The sequence below is a fragment of the Vitis vinifera genome, chromosome 17, assembly GCF_030704535.1.
Source record: "Vitis vinifera cultivar Pinot Noir 40024 chromosome 17, ASM3070453v1".
Taxonomy (NCBI): domain Eukaryota; kingdom Viridiplantae; phylum Streptophyta; class Magnoliopsida; order Vitales; family Vitaceae; genus Vitis; species Vitis vinifera.
The window spans coordinates 10,447,453-10,464,949 of record NC_081821.1 but is presented as its reverse complement, the minus strand read 5'-3'; the positions used below and the strand labels follow the sequence as shown (position 1 = coordinate 10,464,949).

The 17,497-nt window shown below is 40.3% G+C and overlaps 1 protein-coding gene across 5 annotated transcripts in view; it reads right to left on the bottom strand.

Moving 5' to 3' along the window:
- The window catches only part of LOC100243351 (serine/threonine protein phosphatase 2A 55 kDa regulatory subunit B beta isoform), a 33,754-nt gene that overhangs the window by 10,290 nt on the left and 5,967 nt on the right, over positions 1 to 17,497 (bottom strand). For 2 of the 5 annotated variants that reach the window (XM_010664842.3, XM_019226543.2), the window contains exons 2-4: positions 7,482 to 7,585; positions 7,176 to 7,283; positions 6,958 to 7,077 (exon numbers count right to left, since the gene is read on the bottom strand). In XM_010664842.3, the coding sequence (XP_010663144.1) occupies positions 6,958 to 7,077; positions 7,176 to 7,283; positions 7,482 to 7,585 (332 nt within the window). Of the gene's footprint in view, positions 1 to 6,957; positions 7,078 to 7,175; positions 7,284 to 7,481; positions 7,586 to 7,673; positions 17,107 to 17,497 lie in introns of those variants that run through there. The other 3 variants (XM_059733933.1, XM_059733932.1, XM_010664843.3) reach the window with 3 other exon arrangements.

Below are 17,497 nucleotides of genomic sequence, written 5' to 3'. Positions count from 1 at the left end.
AACCACTCCAAGAATCCTATAAGGGAACGTGGCTCTGCTCCACTATACAATTTTGCCCAACCCCACACATTACAAACAAAAGAATTCTTAATTTTCTGGATAGCTAACTCCCCCCCCCCCCCCCCCCCCCAAAAGTTAATCTATTCCTCTCCTTCCAAACCGTCCAAAAAATAAATAATGGAATGGATCTCCAAAATTTTTTCCTCTTTTTACCCACAAACGAGCTCTTCCAGCTAAGTACCACCTCCTTTATAGTTTCTAAAAAAACCCACTGGGCACCGAACAAACCAAGGACAATCTCCCACAGCACTCTGGCCACTGTACAATGAATGAGCAAATGATTTACATTTTCCTCTTCGCTACCACATAAATAACATCGATTAGGAAGCTGTCACCCTCTCTTTTGAAGTCTATCAAGGGTAAGAACCTTCCCCCAAGCAGCTTCCCACGCAAAGAACGCTAATTTAGTTGGAACTTTCTCCACCCAAATGCCATTTCTAGGGAAAATGGAGACAATGGGGTTGATCAGCAAGTTGTACGCTTTCTTAACACCAAACTTCCCATTTTTTCCTCCCTTCCAAGAGACCGAGTCCTCCTCCAAGGTAATTCTTTGGCCCCTTAAGGCTTGGAGTAATTCACCTACCAAGTCCAACCCCCAATCGTTGAAGTCTCTAATAAACCTTAAATTCCAGCCTCCTTGACCAGAATTCTGGTCCCACATTTCTCCCACTGTGGCGTTCCTATGCGCAGCCACGACATAGAGCTGAGGGAACCTTAGGGACAACTCCACATCCCCACACCAAGGATCAGACCAGAACCTAATTCTGGTGTCTTTCCCCACATTGAAAACCATATTATCCCAGCACCAATCAAATTCCTTCAGAATTTCCTTCCAAACCCCTACACCAAACGCCCCATTTGCCTTCTTAGTCCTCCACCCAAATTCCTCTTGCCCATATTTTGCCGTAAGCACTTGCTTCCACAGCTCGTCTTTGGCTCGAGCGAATCTCCAAACCCATTTTCCAAGCAAAGCTTTGTTCAAGGGGACTAGCTTCCTCAAGCCAAGCCCCCCCTTCTCCTTACCCGCACACACCATCTCCCAATTGACTAAGTGGGCTTTTCTTTCCATATTTCCCCCTCCCCACAAGAAGTCTCTTTGCAACTTTTCTAGCCTTCTTGCCACTATCTTAGGCATACTAGCCAAAGTACTCTTTATGAGGGTGATTCTTCCACCTTTGGAGATATATTGTCGTTTCCAAAGGGCAAGTTTCCTCCTCATCCTTTCTTCCACCCCATCCCACATGGAAGAGGCCTTATTGGGCGCCCCCAAGGGCAACCCCAGATAGGCAGATGGCAGCTGACCTACCTTGCATCCCAACTCCATAGCCATCTCAAGAATCTCTTCCACCTCCCCTACTGGAATAATTTCACTTTTCGTCAGATTTATCCTTAACCCTAAAACAGCTTCAAACCAACATAAGATCCAGCTCAAGTAGGTCATGTCTTCCTTCTTTGCCTCACAAAACACTATTGTGTCATCCGCAAATAGAAGGTGAGAAATATTGCCAACCGGCCCACTACCCCTCCAGATGTTGCACCCAGAAATGAATCCCCCTTTTACAGCCCTCCTAATAAGAACACTCAACACTTCCATTCCCATGACGAACAAATATGGTGATAAAGGGTCACCTTGACATAGTCCCTTTGAGCTAGAAAAAAACCTAGTAGGCACTCCATTTACCAACACTGAAAACTTACCAGTTGAGATACAACTCCACATCCATTCCCTCCACTTAGCCCCAAACCCCATTTTTTGTAAAACCCTCATCAAGAAATGCCAATTAACGATGTCATACGCCTTCTCAATATCCAATTTACAAATTAGGTCTTTCTCTCCCCTTTTTTTCCAAGAATCAATCACCTCATTTGCAATTAAAGAGGCGTCCAAAATCTGCCTCTCCATGATGAAAGCATTCTGATCTGGGGAAACCACTTTACCAATCACTTTTTTAATCCTATTGGCCAGCACCTTGGCCAATAATTTGTACAACCCCCCCAAAAGGCTGATAGGCCTGAAATCCCCCAGCTCCTCCGCCCCTCCTTTTTTTGGTAAAAGGACTAGAAATGTGTTGTTGAGGCTCTTGAGGAAAGCATTTTGCTCATGGAACTCCTTGAACATCTCTAAAACCTCCTCTTTCACAAACTCCCAGCAGCATTGCCAAAAGGCCATAGTGAAGCCATCCGGACCTGGAGCCTTGTCCCCGTTCATATCCATTAGGGTCGAATGAACTTCATCCTCCATGAAGGGAAACTCCAAGGTGTCTGTTTCTTGCTAACTGATCTGGTTCAAGTTTAACCCCCTTATATCCGCCTTCCACTCCGAGTCTTCCGTTAGCAACTGTTTAAAGGCGTCTGCAATCCCTGTCCTTACTTCTTGCTCCTCTGACAGCCATATCCCATTGACTTTTATTCTGTCCATGGTATTCCTCCTTCGGTGTGCAGTTTCCATACAATGAAAATAGCCCATGTTTCTATCCCCTTCCCTTAGCCATAACTCCCTTGATAATTGTCTCCAGTGTATTTCCTCCAGGTTTACCCACTTAGCATATCCCTCTTTGGCTTCTTTTTTAATAGAGATTTCCTCCTCTGTCAACCTCCTCTCACTTTCCACCTGATCCCAGTAATCCGCTTGCTATAAAGCTGCAAATTTATTACTTTCCAAACTCCCAAACACCTCCCTATTCCATATTTTTAAATTCTGTTTAATCACCTTCAGTTTTGTAGCCAGCTTATAGCTAGCCCTTCCTCTGACCAACATCCCCTGCCACCAGCTCCGCATGAGGTCTTTAAACCCTTCCACTTTCAGCCACATATTTTCGAACCTAAATGGTGAAGGGCCTCTTCTTATGCCACCCCCCTCAATTAGAATAGGAAAGAGATCCGAAATAGGCCGAGGCAGTCTTTTCTGAATCACATTACTGAACTGATCAAGTATTACATGATTTACATCTCAACTGCAAGGTTTCTTATGCTAATGAATGGGACTCCCTTTGGTTTCTTTCCAAGTTCAAGAGACCTGAGGAAAGGGGATCCCCACTTCTCTTATTTGTTTTGGTAACAATGAAGGCTTTCAATTGTTTTCTAAAAGGGGTTAAGGAGAGCGGTTTCATTTCAGCCTTTAAGGTGGGAGGAACGAAAGGTGAAGGGGTGGACATGACCCATCTCTTTTGCAAATAATATCCTATTCTTGATCCATGTCCAAAGCAATTAATATCTTTGAGCTAGACATTAATGTTGTTTGAGATGCTTCCAACTTCAACTATGTTGAGATGTGTGATAGGCAATCTCCACCCCACTTACGTTGGTCTTCCATTCGGAGCTTCTTTTAAGTCTATGGTTGTTTGAGATGTGGTCAAGTAGAAATTCCATTAAAGTCTTGCTTTGTGGGGAAATTAGTACCCCTCAAAAGGTGGAAGGCTTATGTTGAAAAAGAGGATGTTATCCAATTTGTCAATTTATTTGATGTCCCTTTTTGTTATTCCAAGCAGCTTGGGCTTGATACTTGAGAAGATTCAAACAAACTTCCTTTGAGAGGGCAAAGGCCTTGACAAAAAACTCATTTGGTAAATAGTTTACAATTTGCTTAGATAAAAGGAAAGGCGGTTGGGCTTTAGAGTGTTATCTATACTCAATAAGGCTTTGCTAGAGCCTTTATAGAGGCGAGTCATTATTAGGTAGTTTGGAGATAAAGTAGGCAATTAGTGTTCTTGTAAAGGAAGGGAAGGGTACGGGATAAGGTTGTGGAAGGCTATAAGGAGAGATAGAAAAGACTTTAACGGTCATACCAATTTAATAGAGGGGGAATGGCAAGAATGTGAAGTTCTGGCAATATATTTAGTATAAGGATTTATTATCGAATACTTTATTTCCCACTTTGTTCTCCATTGCTACTACTAAGGATTGTGGATGTGTAGGAGAACTGAAGTAGGGTAGGGAATTGGAGCCTTTGTTTCCTAAGACTAAGACAGCTCCATAATTGGGAATTAGGAAGTGTAGAGGCTTCAAGAGAGACCAATTATGAGGAATGGCTAGGGCAGACTAGTTTTTTGAAGGATTCTAAAGATGAGAAAATATTGATCAAAGCATTTTATTCTTTTTTAGATCTAGAGGAAAGAGAGATTTTCCTGGCAAAGTTAGTTTGGAACTTAGAGGTCCCTCTAAAAGTGGAGTTATTTTCTTAGGAGAGAAGAAGCAAACTTTAGATTAATTAAAAAGAAGAGAATGGAGCATGGTGAATTAGTGTTATCTTTGTCAAGGCGTAACAAAGCTTAAACAAATAACTTTCCACACTTTATATTCATCTTGGCCATTTTGTCATATGCATTCCATCTCACCACTTGTTTTTGAATTTTCTACAAGAGGTCCTCCAGTATCCTTAACTCCCAATCATGGAACTATCTTGAAAAGTATGGGTTCCAGTGTCCCCTCTCCCCAACCTACTCACAAGCATCTACTACCCACATGTCTTTTAAACTATGACAAATATGGTGGGGAAAGAGTCTTTCAAAGTTAAGTATCCACATTTCTCCAATTAAACCTTCCCTTGTCATGTTGGAGCACCAACCACCCCTTTCTTCCTCAAACTTCCCTAAAATAACCTACTCCTAAAGAAAGTCTCCAACTCCACTTGCTTAGAACAATAGTATTGAGAACCAAAGATTTATGGTGCCAAGATTCCCTAATTTCTTTGTCATGCACACTATACCAATTAACCAAATGGGTGTTCCCCTCAAGACCTCCTAACCCCCAAACCCAACCACCTCACCCACACACACACAAAAGAAATCTCTCTAAATCTTTTTGAGCCTTAAACTTACCCTTCTTGGAATCACTAGTAAAGACATGTGGTAAGTTGACAATTAGATAGAGTGAGTCCTCTCCCCCCTTTCAATAGATATTGTCTCTTGCACATTGCCAACCTCTTCTAAAAGCCCCTCTTCCACTGCATCCCATATAACCTTAAGCTCACCCTTTGTACCTTTCTTCTTTGATTTAGTAAATTCATTGATGAGAATTCTTTCTGAGACCATTAACTAGTTAGGCTCTTTTAAAAAGGAGGGAGGTTTAGTTGCTTTTCCATCTTTTTCTTTGTTGATTAGCAAACATTATATACTACCCGTGTGCGTTGGTTGCACATTTTGTTAGTCACTTATAATATAACTTCTATTTGCCTGTAAAAAATATGGTATGCAATGGATTAAAAGATGGTTCATTTGCAATGCTTTCTTGCATAACATACAAAATATCTATTTAAAAGTTTTTCTAACCTCTGCAAGCATGGAGCATCTATTTGGTATTCATCCTTTCATGAACCAAATTCCAAGCCAAGGCCTTGAATTTTGGATGAGCTTGCATCTTCGAAGTCAATTTAAGTTGGTAGAAAAAGAAAAAGTATTGAATTTATGGAGAATATAGGAGAAAATATAAATCAAACTTTCTAGAGGCAACCTTTGCTCTCCAAACATCTAAAAAATTTTCTTAAGGATAGAAGTAGACAAAATGGTCTAGCTCAAAATTGGGAAAAGGGAGGCAAGCTCATTAAGGTTATGATCAGTTAAGGAAGCTATCTTGTATTGGATCATCGAACTTAGACCTCCATTTCCTCATTAGAGACAATGTATAAAGACAATAAACTATTTTAATGGGATAATCACCCTAGCAACAAGATTTCAACAAAACAAATCACAGAACATCTCTAATAATGAATCCAATACGAAGCCAAATGAAATGGTTTTCAAAGGCTAGCAATACTCTCTTAGAGGCCACTTAAGCATCATATCTTATCTTATGACCAAATTTTTTGTTCATTAAAATCCAAAGGGACCTTTCAAAATCTCCATAACCATGTTAAGAAGGTTGTATTCCTAAAAACCACATTGCCTATCTAAAACTACCATCCAATTTAGGTCCACAAGCCTTGTCCCACTTAACCAATAGTTATTTCTTAGATTCACTTAGATTTACTTGTGATGAACCACAAAAATCTCTCTAAATCTTCTCAAACTTGGATATCACATAAGCAGAAATCGTAAACCAAGGGGAACATTAGAACAGTAAGGTTGAAGAAGGCGATTCTATCATCAAGAGAGATCTAGGACTTGTTCAACTCATCTAAACACTTCAACTCTTTTTCAACATTCCAAGACCTAAATACATGACAATTACCTTGTAAAGGAACATCAAGATGTTTGAAGGACCAAATGTTTGTCCCACACCCTAAGAAGGTGGCCATCCTTATTGTCCCACACCCTAGGATGTTTGAACAACCATGGAGTTCTTATTCATATTAAGCTAGAGGCCATAGATGTCCTCAAACAGCATAGTTAGAGGTAATGTTGGACAGTCAGTTGAGAAAATTGGATGTTCAATAACTGATAGGCAAAAGAGCAAATATGCCCTGTTGAGAATCAGCCATATCAATATGGAAAGGAGTAGAAGTAGCAAATGGAAATTGAGTTGCTCTTCACAAAAACTAAACTATGGACACACAACCTCCCCAAATAGCCATGTATTAAGTAAGCCCGGGAGTCAAACCTGGAACCTTCTGCTCTTGAGTGGGAATGCCTGCCAACTGAGCTGCCTGCGAGGGACATGTGCTAATTTTACATTAATTTCATACAGACACATGTGCATTTATTACAAATTAGGTCATTCTCCATTTTCAAGTTTAGGTCATTATGCTTTTGATCAATGAATTATAACTTTTTGATCTTTCATAATATTTTGGATCATAATCAAACAAAATAAAGGATGAAGAGAATCCTTATTATTTCTGTAGGACATTTTCAGCTTGTTGACATGCTTTCAAACAAAAATTACAGTTCTTTGTAAAGTATTTTCGAAGGAAACAGAGAGCACCTTAAGAAATTATGGATATTTGTTCAAGGATGTCCATACCTTCCACAGTTTAATTGTCTTGTCATTTGTTGAAAGAATAAATAGTGATTCGTTGGGTGTTGCACACCATCTTACTTTGTTAATCTTCTCTTCAATTTCCAAGCTCCTTAAATAATCAAACTATGACAAGATGATAACATCAGGATCTGCAATGGATAAGTTTCTTGAAAACAGGCAATGCTATATTCTACTATCCACATAATTAACACAAAGCATACCTCGGGCTCATGACTCTGAAATTCAGTCTTATAATGAAATATGGGATGCTGAATGGTAGTAAAATCCAATTGCTCCAACTCATTTCGAGAATGCCACTGATTTAAACTCTAAGAAGGCCATAATTAGGGGTAGAAAGATCATAATCCAATTTATCCAACACTAGATGTCAAACAACCAATAGAACTGTCAGCATAGATTAAAAAAAATAAAAGAAAGAAGAAGAAAGATAGCCCATATGGATTTCAAAAAAGTCTTTACTAATTTAGAAATAAACAAAGTCAGAAGAATTCCACATTGTATATTACATCTTTCTCATCCTTCCTTTCAAATACTACAACCCGACCACCTCGATCTCCAACAGCCAGGTAATCACCACTCTTCTCAAATTCCATTGCTGATATCATATCAACTAGAAGAAAGGCCAAAACTCATGATGTCAACAACTGAAAAGTGTATTAAATGCATGTGCTCAAAGAAAAAATGAAATTGTAAATTACCATAGAACTCCACAAAAAGAGTTAAATGTATGCTAAGATGTAATGCTTTTCATAAATTCTCCAATAACTTTTTGGTACACAGTGGTTATTCCTAATGGAATAGGAATAGCTATAGCTGGAAATAAACAATGCTGGAAAGGAATAATTATTCCTTTCATCTGTTTGGTTATGAGAATGAATTAAACCCAATGTTTAGTCTTGATATAGTTTTTTTCCCTTTTTTTATTTCTTTGCAAAATTATCATGTCTAAGAGTTTTCTTAAAGAAATTGTTATGATGTCTAGGAGTTTTCATTGGAGAATCTGTGTAGTAATTATCGGAGTGTACAGCCTGTATGGGCTGAGATTTTATTTAGCTTTGTTCCTTTTTTTGTATGGTTGACTTGGTATTTACTTTCTATAATTTTTTTGATAGGAAACAACAAAGGAATATATTGATAAAAAGGAAGTACAAGAGAAGGATGAGGAATCCTCCCACCAAAGAAAAACAAAACTACAAGGAAACAAATGCGAGAAAATACAAAGTAGAAACAAACAACTGCTCTAGGTTAGGCCAACCCATTGGAGTTACACACCACTAACGAATCAAGATGTATCACATTAAGGGGAATCCCCTTAAAAACCTTAGAACAAAAAGCCCAAAGAGAAGCAAGGAAATGAATCATGTCCCAAAGGTTCTCTGAATTCCTTGCTTTATCCTAAAAAATCCTTGCATTTCTTTCCTGCCACACCGCCCATATTAAAGCGATGCACGCAGCTTGCCATAAAACAATGTCTCTCTTAGAAGATCCAAAACCATTAAAATTGGTAGATAGCATATCAAAGATGCTCCTAGGAGGGACCCAATCTGTCTTTGTTAACTGAAATAATTTGTGCCACAACCCCATCGTCAAAGAGCAATGAAGAAAAAGATGATCTACTGTTTCTCCATGCTTCATGCACATCATGCAAATGTCAGGACTAAGTGCTTTGTATGGTCTTCTCAATTGTAGCATGTCGTTAGTATTTACCTTCTTGTGAGCCACTAACCAGACGTATTTACTTTCTATAATTAGCGGGCTGATTTATTTCCTATAATTAGTGACTAATTTAGTAAAATAATTCTAAGCCTAGAATAGAATAATTTCTTTTTCTTTCTCAATTGTAAACATTATAAATAGGTTGTAAATATATTCCATGAATGTACAAGTATTCTTCAGAAATCATTTTTTGTTTTCATAGTATCCAAGCTTTGTGCACAGTAGCCTCTTTTTCTTCCATTGACCAGCCCCAACTGCCAATGTTAATCCCAATTTTTTCCAGCCTTAATTGCTGGAATTGTTCAGTATTCCAACCTTCATTGTTGGTGTTCATTCAAGGGGTTGATTTGAAACCCATTTTTTATTTGGTTGTAGAGCCAAGTCTGAAGAAAAAACAAACTAAATTTTATCCTTCCCACAACAGTAATCTCATCCTATCTCCAATCAACCCAAGATGACAGAAAAATTTGATGCCTCTTCCACTACTACCTAAACAACCACAAACGCTCAAAACCAATCTCAATCCCAGGAAAACTCCAAGTATTTCAGCCACATTTAAACTAAATGGAGGTAATAATCTAAATCAGTCACAGTTCGTAAAAATGTACCTAAAAGGAAAGGGAAATTGAGTCATTTACCCGAGCTAGAGATGAGTAAGGATGACCCAAATTCAATGCTTGCGATAAGGAAGATGGCCAAATAATGTTTTAGTTATGAAACTCAATGCAGCTGAAGATCAACAGAACTTATATGTTCCTCTCTGCAGCAAGGGAGATTTGGGAAGCCATTTGTTGGACTTATTCAAAGGTTAAAAATGTGTCATTTTTTTAAATTAAATACTAGAACTCATAATATCCAATATGGTAATCTTTCAATGCCTAAATACTACAATATCATACGAGGGTTATGGCTTTAATTAGATCAATATCAGAATGTACAAATGGAGTGGGCAAAGATGCGACCATGTATCAGGAGTTTATTCAAAGAAGAATTTTTTTACTTCTTAGCTGGTTTATATAGTGATTTTGATCATATTAGAGTCCAAATTCCTAGTAAAGAGACTCTTACTTCCTTAAGGGAGTTGAGATGACTCACTTGCTATATATGTTGATGACGACATCATTTTTTTGAGGCAAGCTGAGAGCAACTAGTATATGAATTGGACTCTTATGTGATTAGATATGATTTATGGGTTGAAGATCAATATGGAGAAAAGTGAGCTTCCCCTAGTTGGGAGGGAGGATAATTTGGAGTTGGCTTCTAAATTGGGTTGTTGGGTAGGGAAGTTTCCTTTCGCATATTTGAGCCTACCTTTGGGTGCTCTTTTCAAGCCGACAACAATGTGGGATGTGGTGGAGGAGAAATTTCAGAAAAGGTTTGCCCTACGGAGGAAACAATATTTTTTGAAAGAGGGTTGCCCATCTTGATGAAAAGCACTCTATCTCGCCTATTAGTCTGTGGCATGTCCTTATTGGTAATTTCAAGAAAGGTAAGTTGAAGACTTGAAAAAATCCAATATGAGGAGGTGGAGCTATCGGAAGGAAAACTTATTTAGCCGACTGGTCTATAATATGTATGCCTAAGAAAAAATGGGGGCTTGGTATTAGAATTTTTTTCTTCTCAACGTTGTTCTTTTGGGCAAGTAGAATTAGAGTTTTGCCTCAAAAAGGAGGCCTCTATGTAAGTGAGTTATTAGTGGGAAGTTTGGGAGCGAAGGGGGAGTTCAATGCTTTAATGTGCTAAGGGAAGCTTTCAATGTGGGAATATGGAAGAAAATTAAGAACAAATGGGAGATTTTTATAAGTAACGCTCACTTTATTGTAGGGGATTAAAAGAGAGTAAAGTTTTGGTTAGATAGATGGTGTAGTGACTCTTCTTTGAGAGACTCCTTGCCTTATTTGTGATAGCTAGTTTAAAGACTTGTGACTTGTGAATAGGAGGTGGGAGCAACTCAAGGAGAGGGGACACTAGAGCCCTTGCTTTTTAAGGCAATTCCATGATTAGGAGTAAGAAGTGTTAAGAGTTAATTATTTATTTAGTTAATATATTAGAATTATTCTCTTTCTTTTTAGGAATAAGGGTAAATTGGTCTTTATTTCCTTTTATTAGGCCAATTTAAACTCTAATGGAGTTATACTTATTTTTAAAAAAGTGTTCAGTTTGGTGTTTCCAAAGGGAAGAGGGATATTAGGGGTGTGGGTTCTGCTAGCAGACAAGCTTCGTTCTCTAGCTGTTGCTCTACATTCTGAAGACAAGGTGGGTTTAGACATTGTAGGTGCCAAGGAAAGAAAGAGAGGTGAAGCACAGGCGGAGGAAGAGGAGAAAAATCGGTCTTTTGTTGAAGTAGCAAAGGCAAAGGCGGGAAGGATAGAGGATGCAGTGTGGCTTCAACTTGGGGGGAGAGCTTTGAGAAGCAGGGAGGAGCAATTAGGGCATTGTCTTGTGGGAAAGTGGGAAGCAGAGGCTGGCCGGCGTCTGGATTTAGATTGTTTAAGGACTTGGGGGAGAAGGTTATGGAATTTGAAATGGGGAGTGTGTTTTTCATTTCTGGGAGGAGGCTTTTTTCTTGCAGAATTTGAGGTTGCAGAGGAAGCTAAAAGAGTGTTGCGAAGGAGGAATCGACGCTTCCAAGACAGGATTCTTCATCTAGAGAGATGGGGACCCGAAGCATGTTGTTTCCAGCCTAGAGTTCATGCAGATCAATGCTGGGTGAGGGCGGTGGGGCTTCCTCTAAATTTCAAGAACCAGGAGGTGTTCAACAAATTGGGGGATAGTTGTGGAGGGTTGGTTGTTGTAGATGGTGACACAACTAATTTCACACAGCTTCAATGGGCTAGGCTTTTAGTGAAGACGGATGGGAAGAATTTACCCAGGTCGTTACATGTGGTGGTGGGTTCATTATGCTTCACAATCCAGTTATGGTGGGAAGTGCCACCTTGGGTCTCGGTGGCGGTGCCGACGCAAGGAAGGGGGTGGTCGAAGGGTGACGAAGGATGCATGGATTCACACGTGGGAAGCAGCGTGGGACATTCGGGGATACAAGGAGCAGTGAGAGCAATTGAGGAAGACAAAGTTGAGCAGGTTGGAGTTGTTTCTATTGAGTATGGCTTGGGTATTGCGGGGGGTACCGAGGCAAGTGAAGGAAATGATGGGAAGGGGAAGGGAGTAGTTGAGGTGTCTGGAGATGGTTCAGAGGGTGTGGTTTTAAAAGGGAAAGGAAATGGGCTTAGTGCACATTGGGCTGAGTCAGTTAAGAGGGGAAACATTAAGTTGTTAGGAGCCCACGAGGTCTGTCAACAGTCTGTGGGCTTGAGGGAGTCCTTGGCCCAAAAGGGCCATCGTCTTTCTTCGGGGGGTTTAGAGGACAGTGGGCTTAGGGTTTCAGGCCAGCCCATTTGTCAAGAAGGCTTGGCCCAATTGGATAACGTTGAAGGATTAAAGAGAGTTAGGGCTCCTATTTCTTCATGTGTGGAGTCGAGACTCGTTGAGGCCATCGTCGGTGCTATGCCGTTGGTTGTAGTAAAAGAGAAGAATGGAGCAAATGAGGCCCTCTTGGAGGAAGCTTCCAGGTACCCCCATTCTGAAACCTTCTCTTTTCTTAGCTTTGGGAGTCAACATCCTTCTTCTTCTTCTTCTTCTTCTTCTTCTTTCTGTGGGGGAAAAAAGAGGTGTTTGTTGCTAATCGGGAACTGGTGGTGCTCGAGGGGCCCTCTTTTGTGAACGGAGAGGGGTCGGTTGACCCCTTGAGGGTTATTTAGGCAGATGGGAGGGAGAGCGAAGCTCCGTTTGTTCTGGAGAAGGGAGTCACGGAGTTTGAGGGGGGAGAGATGCCGACAAAAGTTGTGGAAAAAGTTTTAGAGGAGGAAGACAAAAGTGTTTTGGGTTCGTGGATGAATGGTAATTTTGTGAATTTTGCCGATGTCTGGGTATGCCTACTGAGGGGTTTGAGGGGGAAATTTTGAAGCTGTTGAGAAAAATGGAAGCAAGGAAAAATCTTAAGGGTGTTGCGGCAAGAAAAAGAAGGAAGTTTCAAAAGGTCTCTAGATCAGAGAGAGAATTGAAAAAATTGGAGAGCTCAGTGAATTACTGTGGTGTTGGGAGAAGTGCGGGAGTACTTCAGACTGATAACTGAAGTTGGGGTTTTGGTGGTTCTAGGAGTTGAGAGGGAATTTTCGAGGTTGGTGATATGAAATTAAGAATTTTATTGTGGAATGTTAGAGGGGCTAATGATTGTGAGAAAAGAAAGGTGATTGAGGCGTTGACTAAGGGACAAAAGGTGGATTTGGTGTGCTTACAGGAGACTAAGATGCAAGAGATGTCAAGGATGATAGTCAGAAGCCTTAGCGTGAGAAGATGTCTGGATTGGAAGGCCCTAAACTCGAGGGGAGCTTCTAGTGGCGTGTTGGTGTTCTGGGATAAGAGGGTGTTACATTTATTGGAAGCGGAAGTGGGGACTTTTTCGATGTCATGCAGATTCAAAAGTTGTGAGGATGATTTTTGTTGGAATTTCTCTGGGTCTATGGGCCTACGCTGAAGGAAGAGAGGGAGGTTTGTTAGGCTTAATTAGGTGCGGTGAGAGGGTTATGGGGTGGACCTTAGTGCGTGGCAAGTGATTTTAATGTGGTGAGGTTCCTGAGGAAAGCAGTAGGAGAGGTAGATTAACTTATTCAATGAAGAGATTTTCAGAGATTATTGAGGATTTAGAGTTGAGGGATCTGCCTTTGCAGGGAGGCTCTTTCACTTGGAAGGGTGGGTTAAATAATCAATCTCATTCAAGAATTGATCGGTTTCTGGTCTCGAATGAGTGGGAGGAGCATTTTTCTGGGCAGTGCAGAGTGTCCTGCCTAAGCCTGTTTCGGATCATTTCCCAATTCTTTTAGATGGGGGAGGACTGAGGGGAGGTCTGATGCCTTTTAGGTTTGAAAATATGTGGTTGAAGGAAAAGGGTTTTAAGGAAAAAGTGCAGGCGTGGTGGGTAGGGCTCAATTTTAGTGGGTCTGCTAGCTTTGTGTTGGCAGCTAAATTGAAAGCTCTGAAGCCGCTGTTAAAAGACTAGAATAGATTGGAATTTGGTAAAGTGGAAGGCTATGGCCTTGAATCAAGTGGATTTCTAGGACAAAGTAGAATTAACCCAACCTCTTTCTGTTCAAGAGGTGGATGCAAGGAGTGGAGCAAAGGAGGATTTTAAAAAGTGGGTTTTATTGGAAGAAATTTCGTGGAGACAAAAATCAAGGGAAGTTAGGTTGAGAGAGGGGGACAGGAACACTAGTTTCTTCTTTAAGATAGCTAATGCTCACAGAAGGAGGAACTTGTTATCCCGGGTCAAAATAAATGGCTCTTGGTTAACAGAGGAGAATGAGGTTAGAAATGGGGTGATGAATGAGTTTAAATTATTGTTGTCTACTGTTGAAGGTTGGAGACCTTGCATTAGGGGGATGTCTTTTAAGAGGTTGGAGCCTGTGGTTGCAACTAGGCTGGAGGAGCCGTTTTCGGAGCAAGAGATGTTGGAAACTCTTAAGGGATTTTGTGGGGATAAAGCGTCTGGGCCTGATGGATTTACTATGGCTTTTTGACAAGCTTCTTAGGATTTTGTGAATGAGGAGATCATGGGGTTTTTTAGGGAGTTTCATAATCATGGTCGGTTTGTTAGAAGTCTGAATGCAACTTTCATTGTTTTGATTCCAAAGAAAGGGGGAACAGAAGATTTAAGGGATTACAGGCCTATTAGTTTGGTGGGAGGACTGTATAAGTGGTTGGCTAAAGTTCTAGCTAATCGATTAAAGATGGTGGTGGGAAAGGTGGTCTCTAAGGCTCAAAATGCGTTTATGGAAGGAAGGCAAATTCTGGATGTTGTCCTTGTTGCTAATGAGGTTATAGACGCAATATTAAAGAGCAATGAAGAGGCGGTGATGTGTAAACTGGATATAGAAAAGGCGTATGATCATGTGGAATGGTCCTTCTTGTTTTCATGAGCATGATGGGTTTTGGGGAGAAATGGATCAGGTGGGTGCAGTAGTGCATCTCCACAACCAGTTTTTCTGTTTGGCCAATGGGTCTTCTTCAAGATTCTTTCAAAGCTCCAGAGGTTTAAGGCAGGGAGATCCTCTTTCTCCGTACCTTTTTGTAATAATTATGGAAGTTTTTAGTAGTCTCTTAAGGAGTGTAGTAGGTGGGGGTTTTGTGGTAGCTTGCAAGGAGAGGAGTAGGGGTGGTGAGGGGGTTCAGGTGTCTCACCTACTGTTTGCTGATGACACTTTGGTTTTCTGTGGGGCTTCCAAGGAGCAATTGTTGTATTTAAGTTAGATTTTAATGTGGTTTGAGGTCATGTCAGGTTTGAGAATTAATTTGGACAAGAGTGAGCTAATTTCGGTAGGTAGTGTCGAAAATGCGGAGGAGTTGGCTGCAACTCTTGGGTACAAGGTTGGAAGTCTTCCGACCACTTATTTGGGATTGCCATTAGGTGCGCCTCATAGATCGCTGACTATTTGGGATGGAGTGAAAGAGAGAATGAGGAAGAAATTGGCTAGATGGAAGAGCCAATACATTTCCAAAGAAGGTAGGATCACGTTGATTCAGAGTACGTTGGCGAGTATGCCCATTTACTATATGTCTATGTTCTCTATGCCCAGAAAAGTTAGATTGAGGTTAGAGCAGATTCAGAGGGATTTTTTTAGGGGAGGTGGGGCCCTTGAAAAGAAGCCTCATCTTGTTCGGTGGAGCTTGGTTTGCCTTGAGAAGAGTAATTGGGGGTTGGGGGTAAAGTGTCTTTCTATCCTCAATAAGGCTCTCTTGTGTAAGTGGAATTGGAGATTTGCTATTGAGAGAGGCTTTTTGGAATCAAGTGATTAAGAGAAAGTATGGAGAGGAACAAAGGGGATGGTGTTCTAAGGAAGTAAAGGGGGGGTATGGTGTGGGGTTGTGGAAATCTCTCAGGAAGGATTGGGATGTTGTAAGAAGTAGGTTATTTTTTGTTGTGGGGAATGGGCAAAGGGTAAAATTCTGGAAAGATTTTTGGTGTGGGAACGAACCTCTTTGTGTTTCTTTTCCCTCCTTATTTGCTTTGGTTGTTTTCAAGGATGCTTGGGTTAAAGATGTGTAGTGTAGCAATGAAAGTGGGGGGAATTGGAGCCCGCTTTTTTCTAAACTATTAAATGACTGGGAGCTGGATGAGGTTTGCATATTTTTTCTGGCCTTAAACGGGAAGAGAGTTCAGCAAGCAGTGGATGATAGGGTGATTTGGAGAGAGACTAAATGTGGGAAGTTTTCAGTTAAGTCTCTTTACAAATCATTAGTATCAGGCCCTCCAGCCTCTTTCCCTTCGTCGGCCATTTGGAAAGTCTATGTGCAGCCTAGAGTGAGTTTTTTTGGGTAGGAAGCAACTTGGAAAAGGCTCTTACCTTGGATCAACTTCAAAAGAGAGGATGGGCTCTAGTGAACAGATGCTACCTATGTCAAAGGCATGAAGAATCAATAGATCACATTCTCCTCCACTGTGTAAAGACAAAGACTCTTTGGGCGTTGCTTTTCTCTATGTTCGGTGTGCTGTGGGTGCTGCCAGCCACTGTTAAGGAGACGCTTTTGGGGTGGAATGGGTCTTTTGTGGGAAAAAAGAGGAAGGGTGTTTGGAGAGCAAGTCATTTGTGTCTTTTTTGGATGATTTGAAAGGTAAGGAACAAAATTGCCTTTGAGGAAGAAGAATTGTCTATTCAAAGGCTTAAGCATTCGTTTGTATATTTTCTTTGGTCAGAGACGAAATTGTCTATAAAAGATGATCCCTCGACCTTAGTTGATTTTATTGGTTGGGTGGGAACCCGTTAAGGGTGTGTGTTGGGTTGCTCCTCTGACCTTGGCTTTTAGCTAGGGAGTGGGGGGTGTTCTTTCTTGCAATTCTTTTTCCACTGCTTTGGTGGTTTTTATCAATGTTTTAAAAACCGGACTGGACCGGCCGGTCCAACCCTCAATCGGTCGCATTTCCAGTCCGGTTTGCTCTATTAAACCGTTTAAGTACTAACCAGTATCGAACCGCCTAAACCAACGGTCGGACCGCTGACCCGATGGAACCGGACGATTCTAAACGAACCGAGCAATTCAAGTTATCCCCCTTATTTTGCAAACATGGAAGGGTTCCATTGGGTTTAAATGTTTTGGGCTAAAGCCCATGTTGGGCCTTATCTTATTACGACAAAGCCCACACCCACCCCCACAATTTTATGGGTTGAGTCTTGAACCCAGATGATGCCTTTGCCTTAAGTGAGGATGGCTTTTATAGGCATCCTTTGGATCATGTTTCCTCTCAAAATCCGATATGGGATTCCTAACTAATTATCAATGAAAAAAATATAACAAGCATCCACCAAGAGGGCTTGACCCTTGGACTTCAAGTTCCACTATCAGCCTAGGGCACCACTCGATTGCATGCATTTTGTTATCTAATATGCCAAACAAAATAATATATATTAGATTTTAACATTTTTTATAATATTAAATAAAAATAATATAATATTTTTAAAAATTATAAAATTAGTTTAAATTTTCATTTTTAATATATTCACATTTAAATATTGTACATATTTTATTTAATAAAATTTAAAATATTAATATGATTTAATTTGATAATATCAAAGATATAAAATAATATTATTGATTTTTAATTTATTCATATATATTTTAAATTTTTTATAATTATTTTGAATTTTAATAATATATAAATTACATATTTATGAAGTCACCGGTTCAACCGCGGTTCGACCACCAGTCTAACCAGTGAATCGTGAACCGGTAACTTTTCCGGTTCGATGACCGGTCC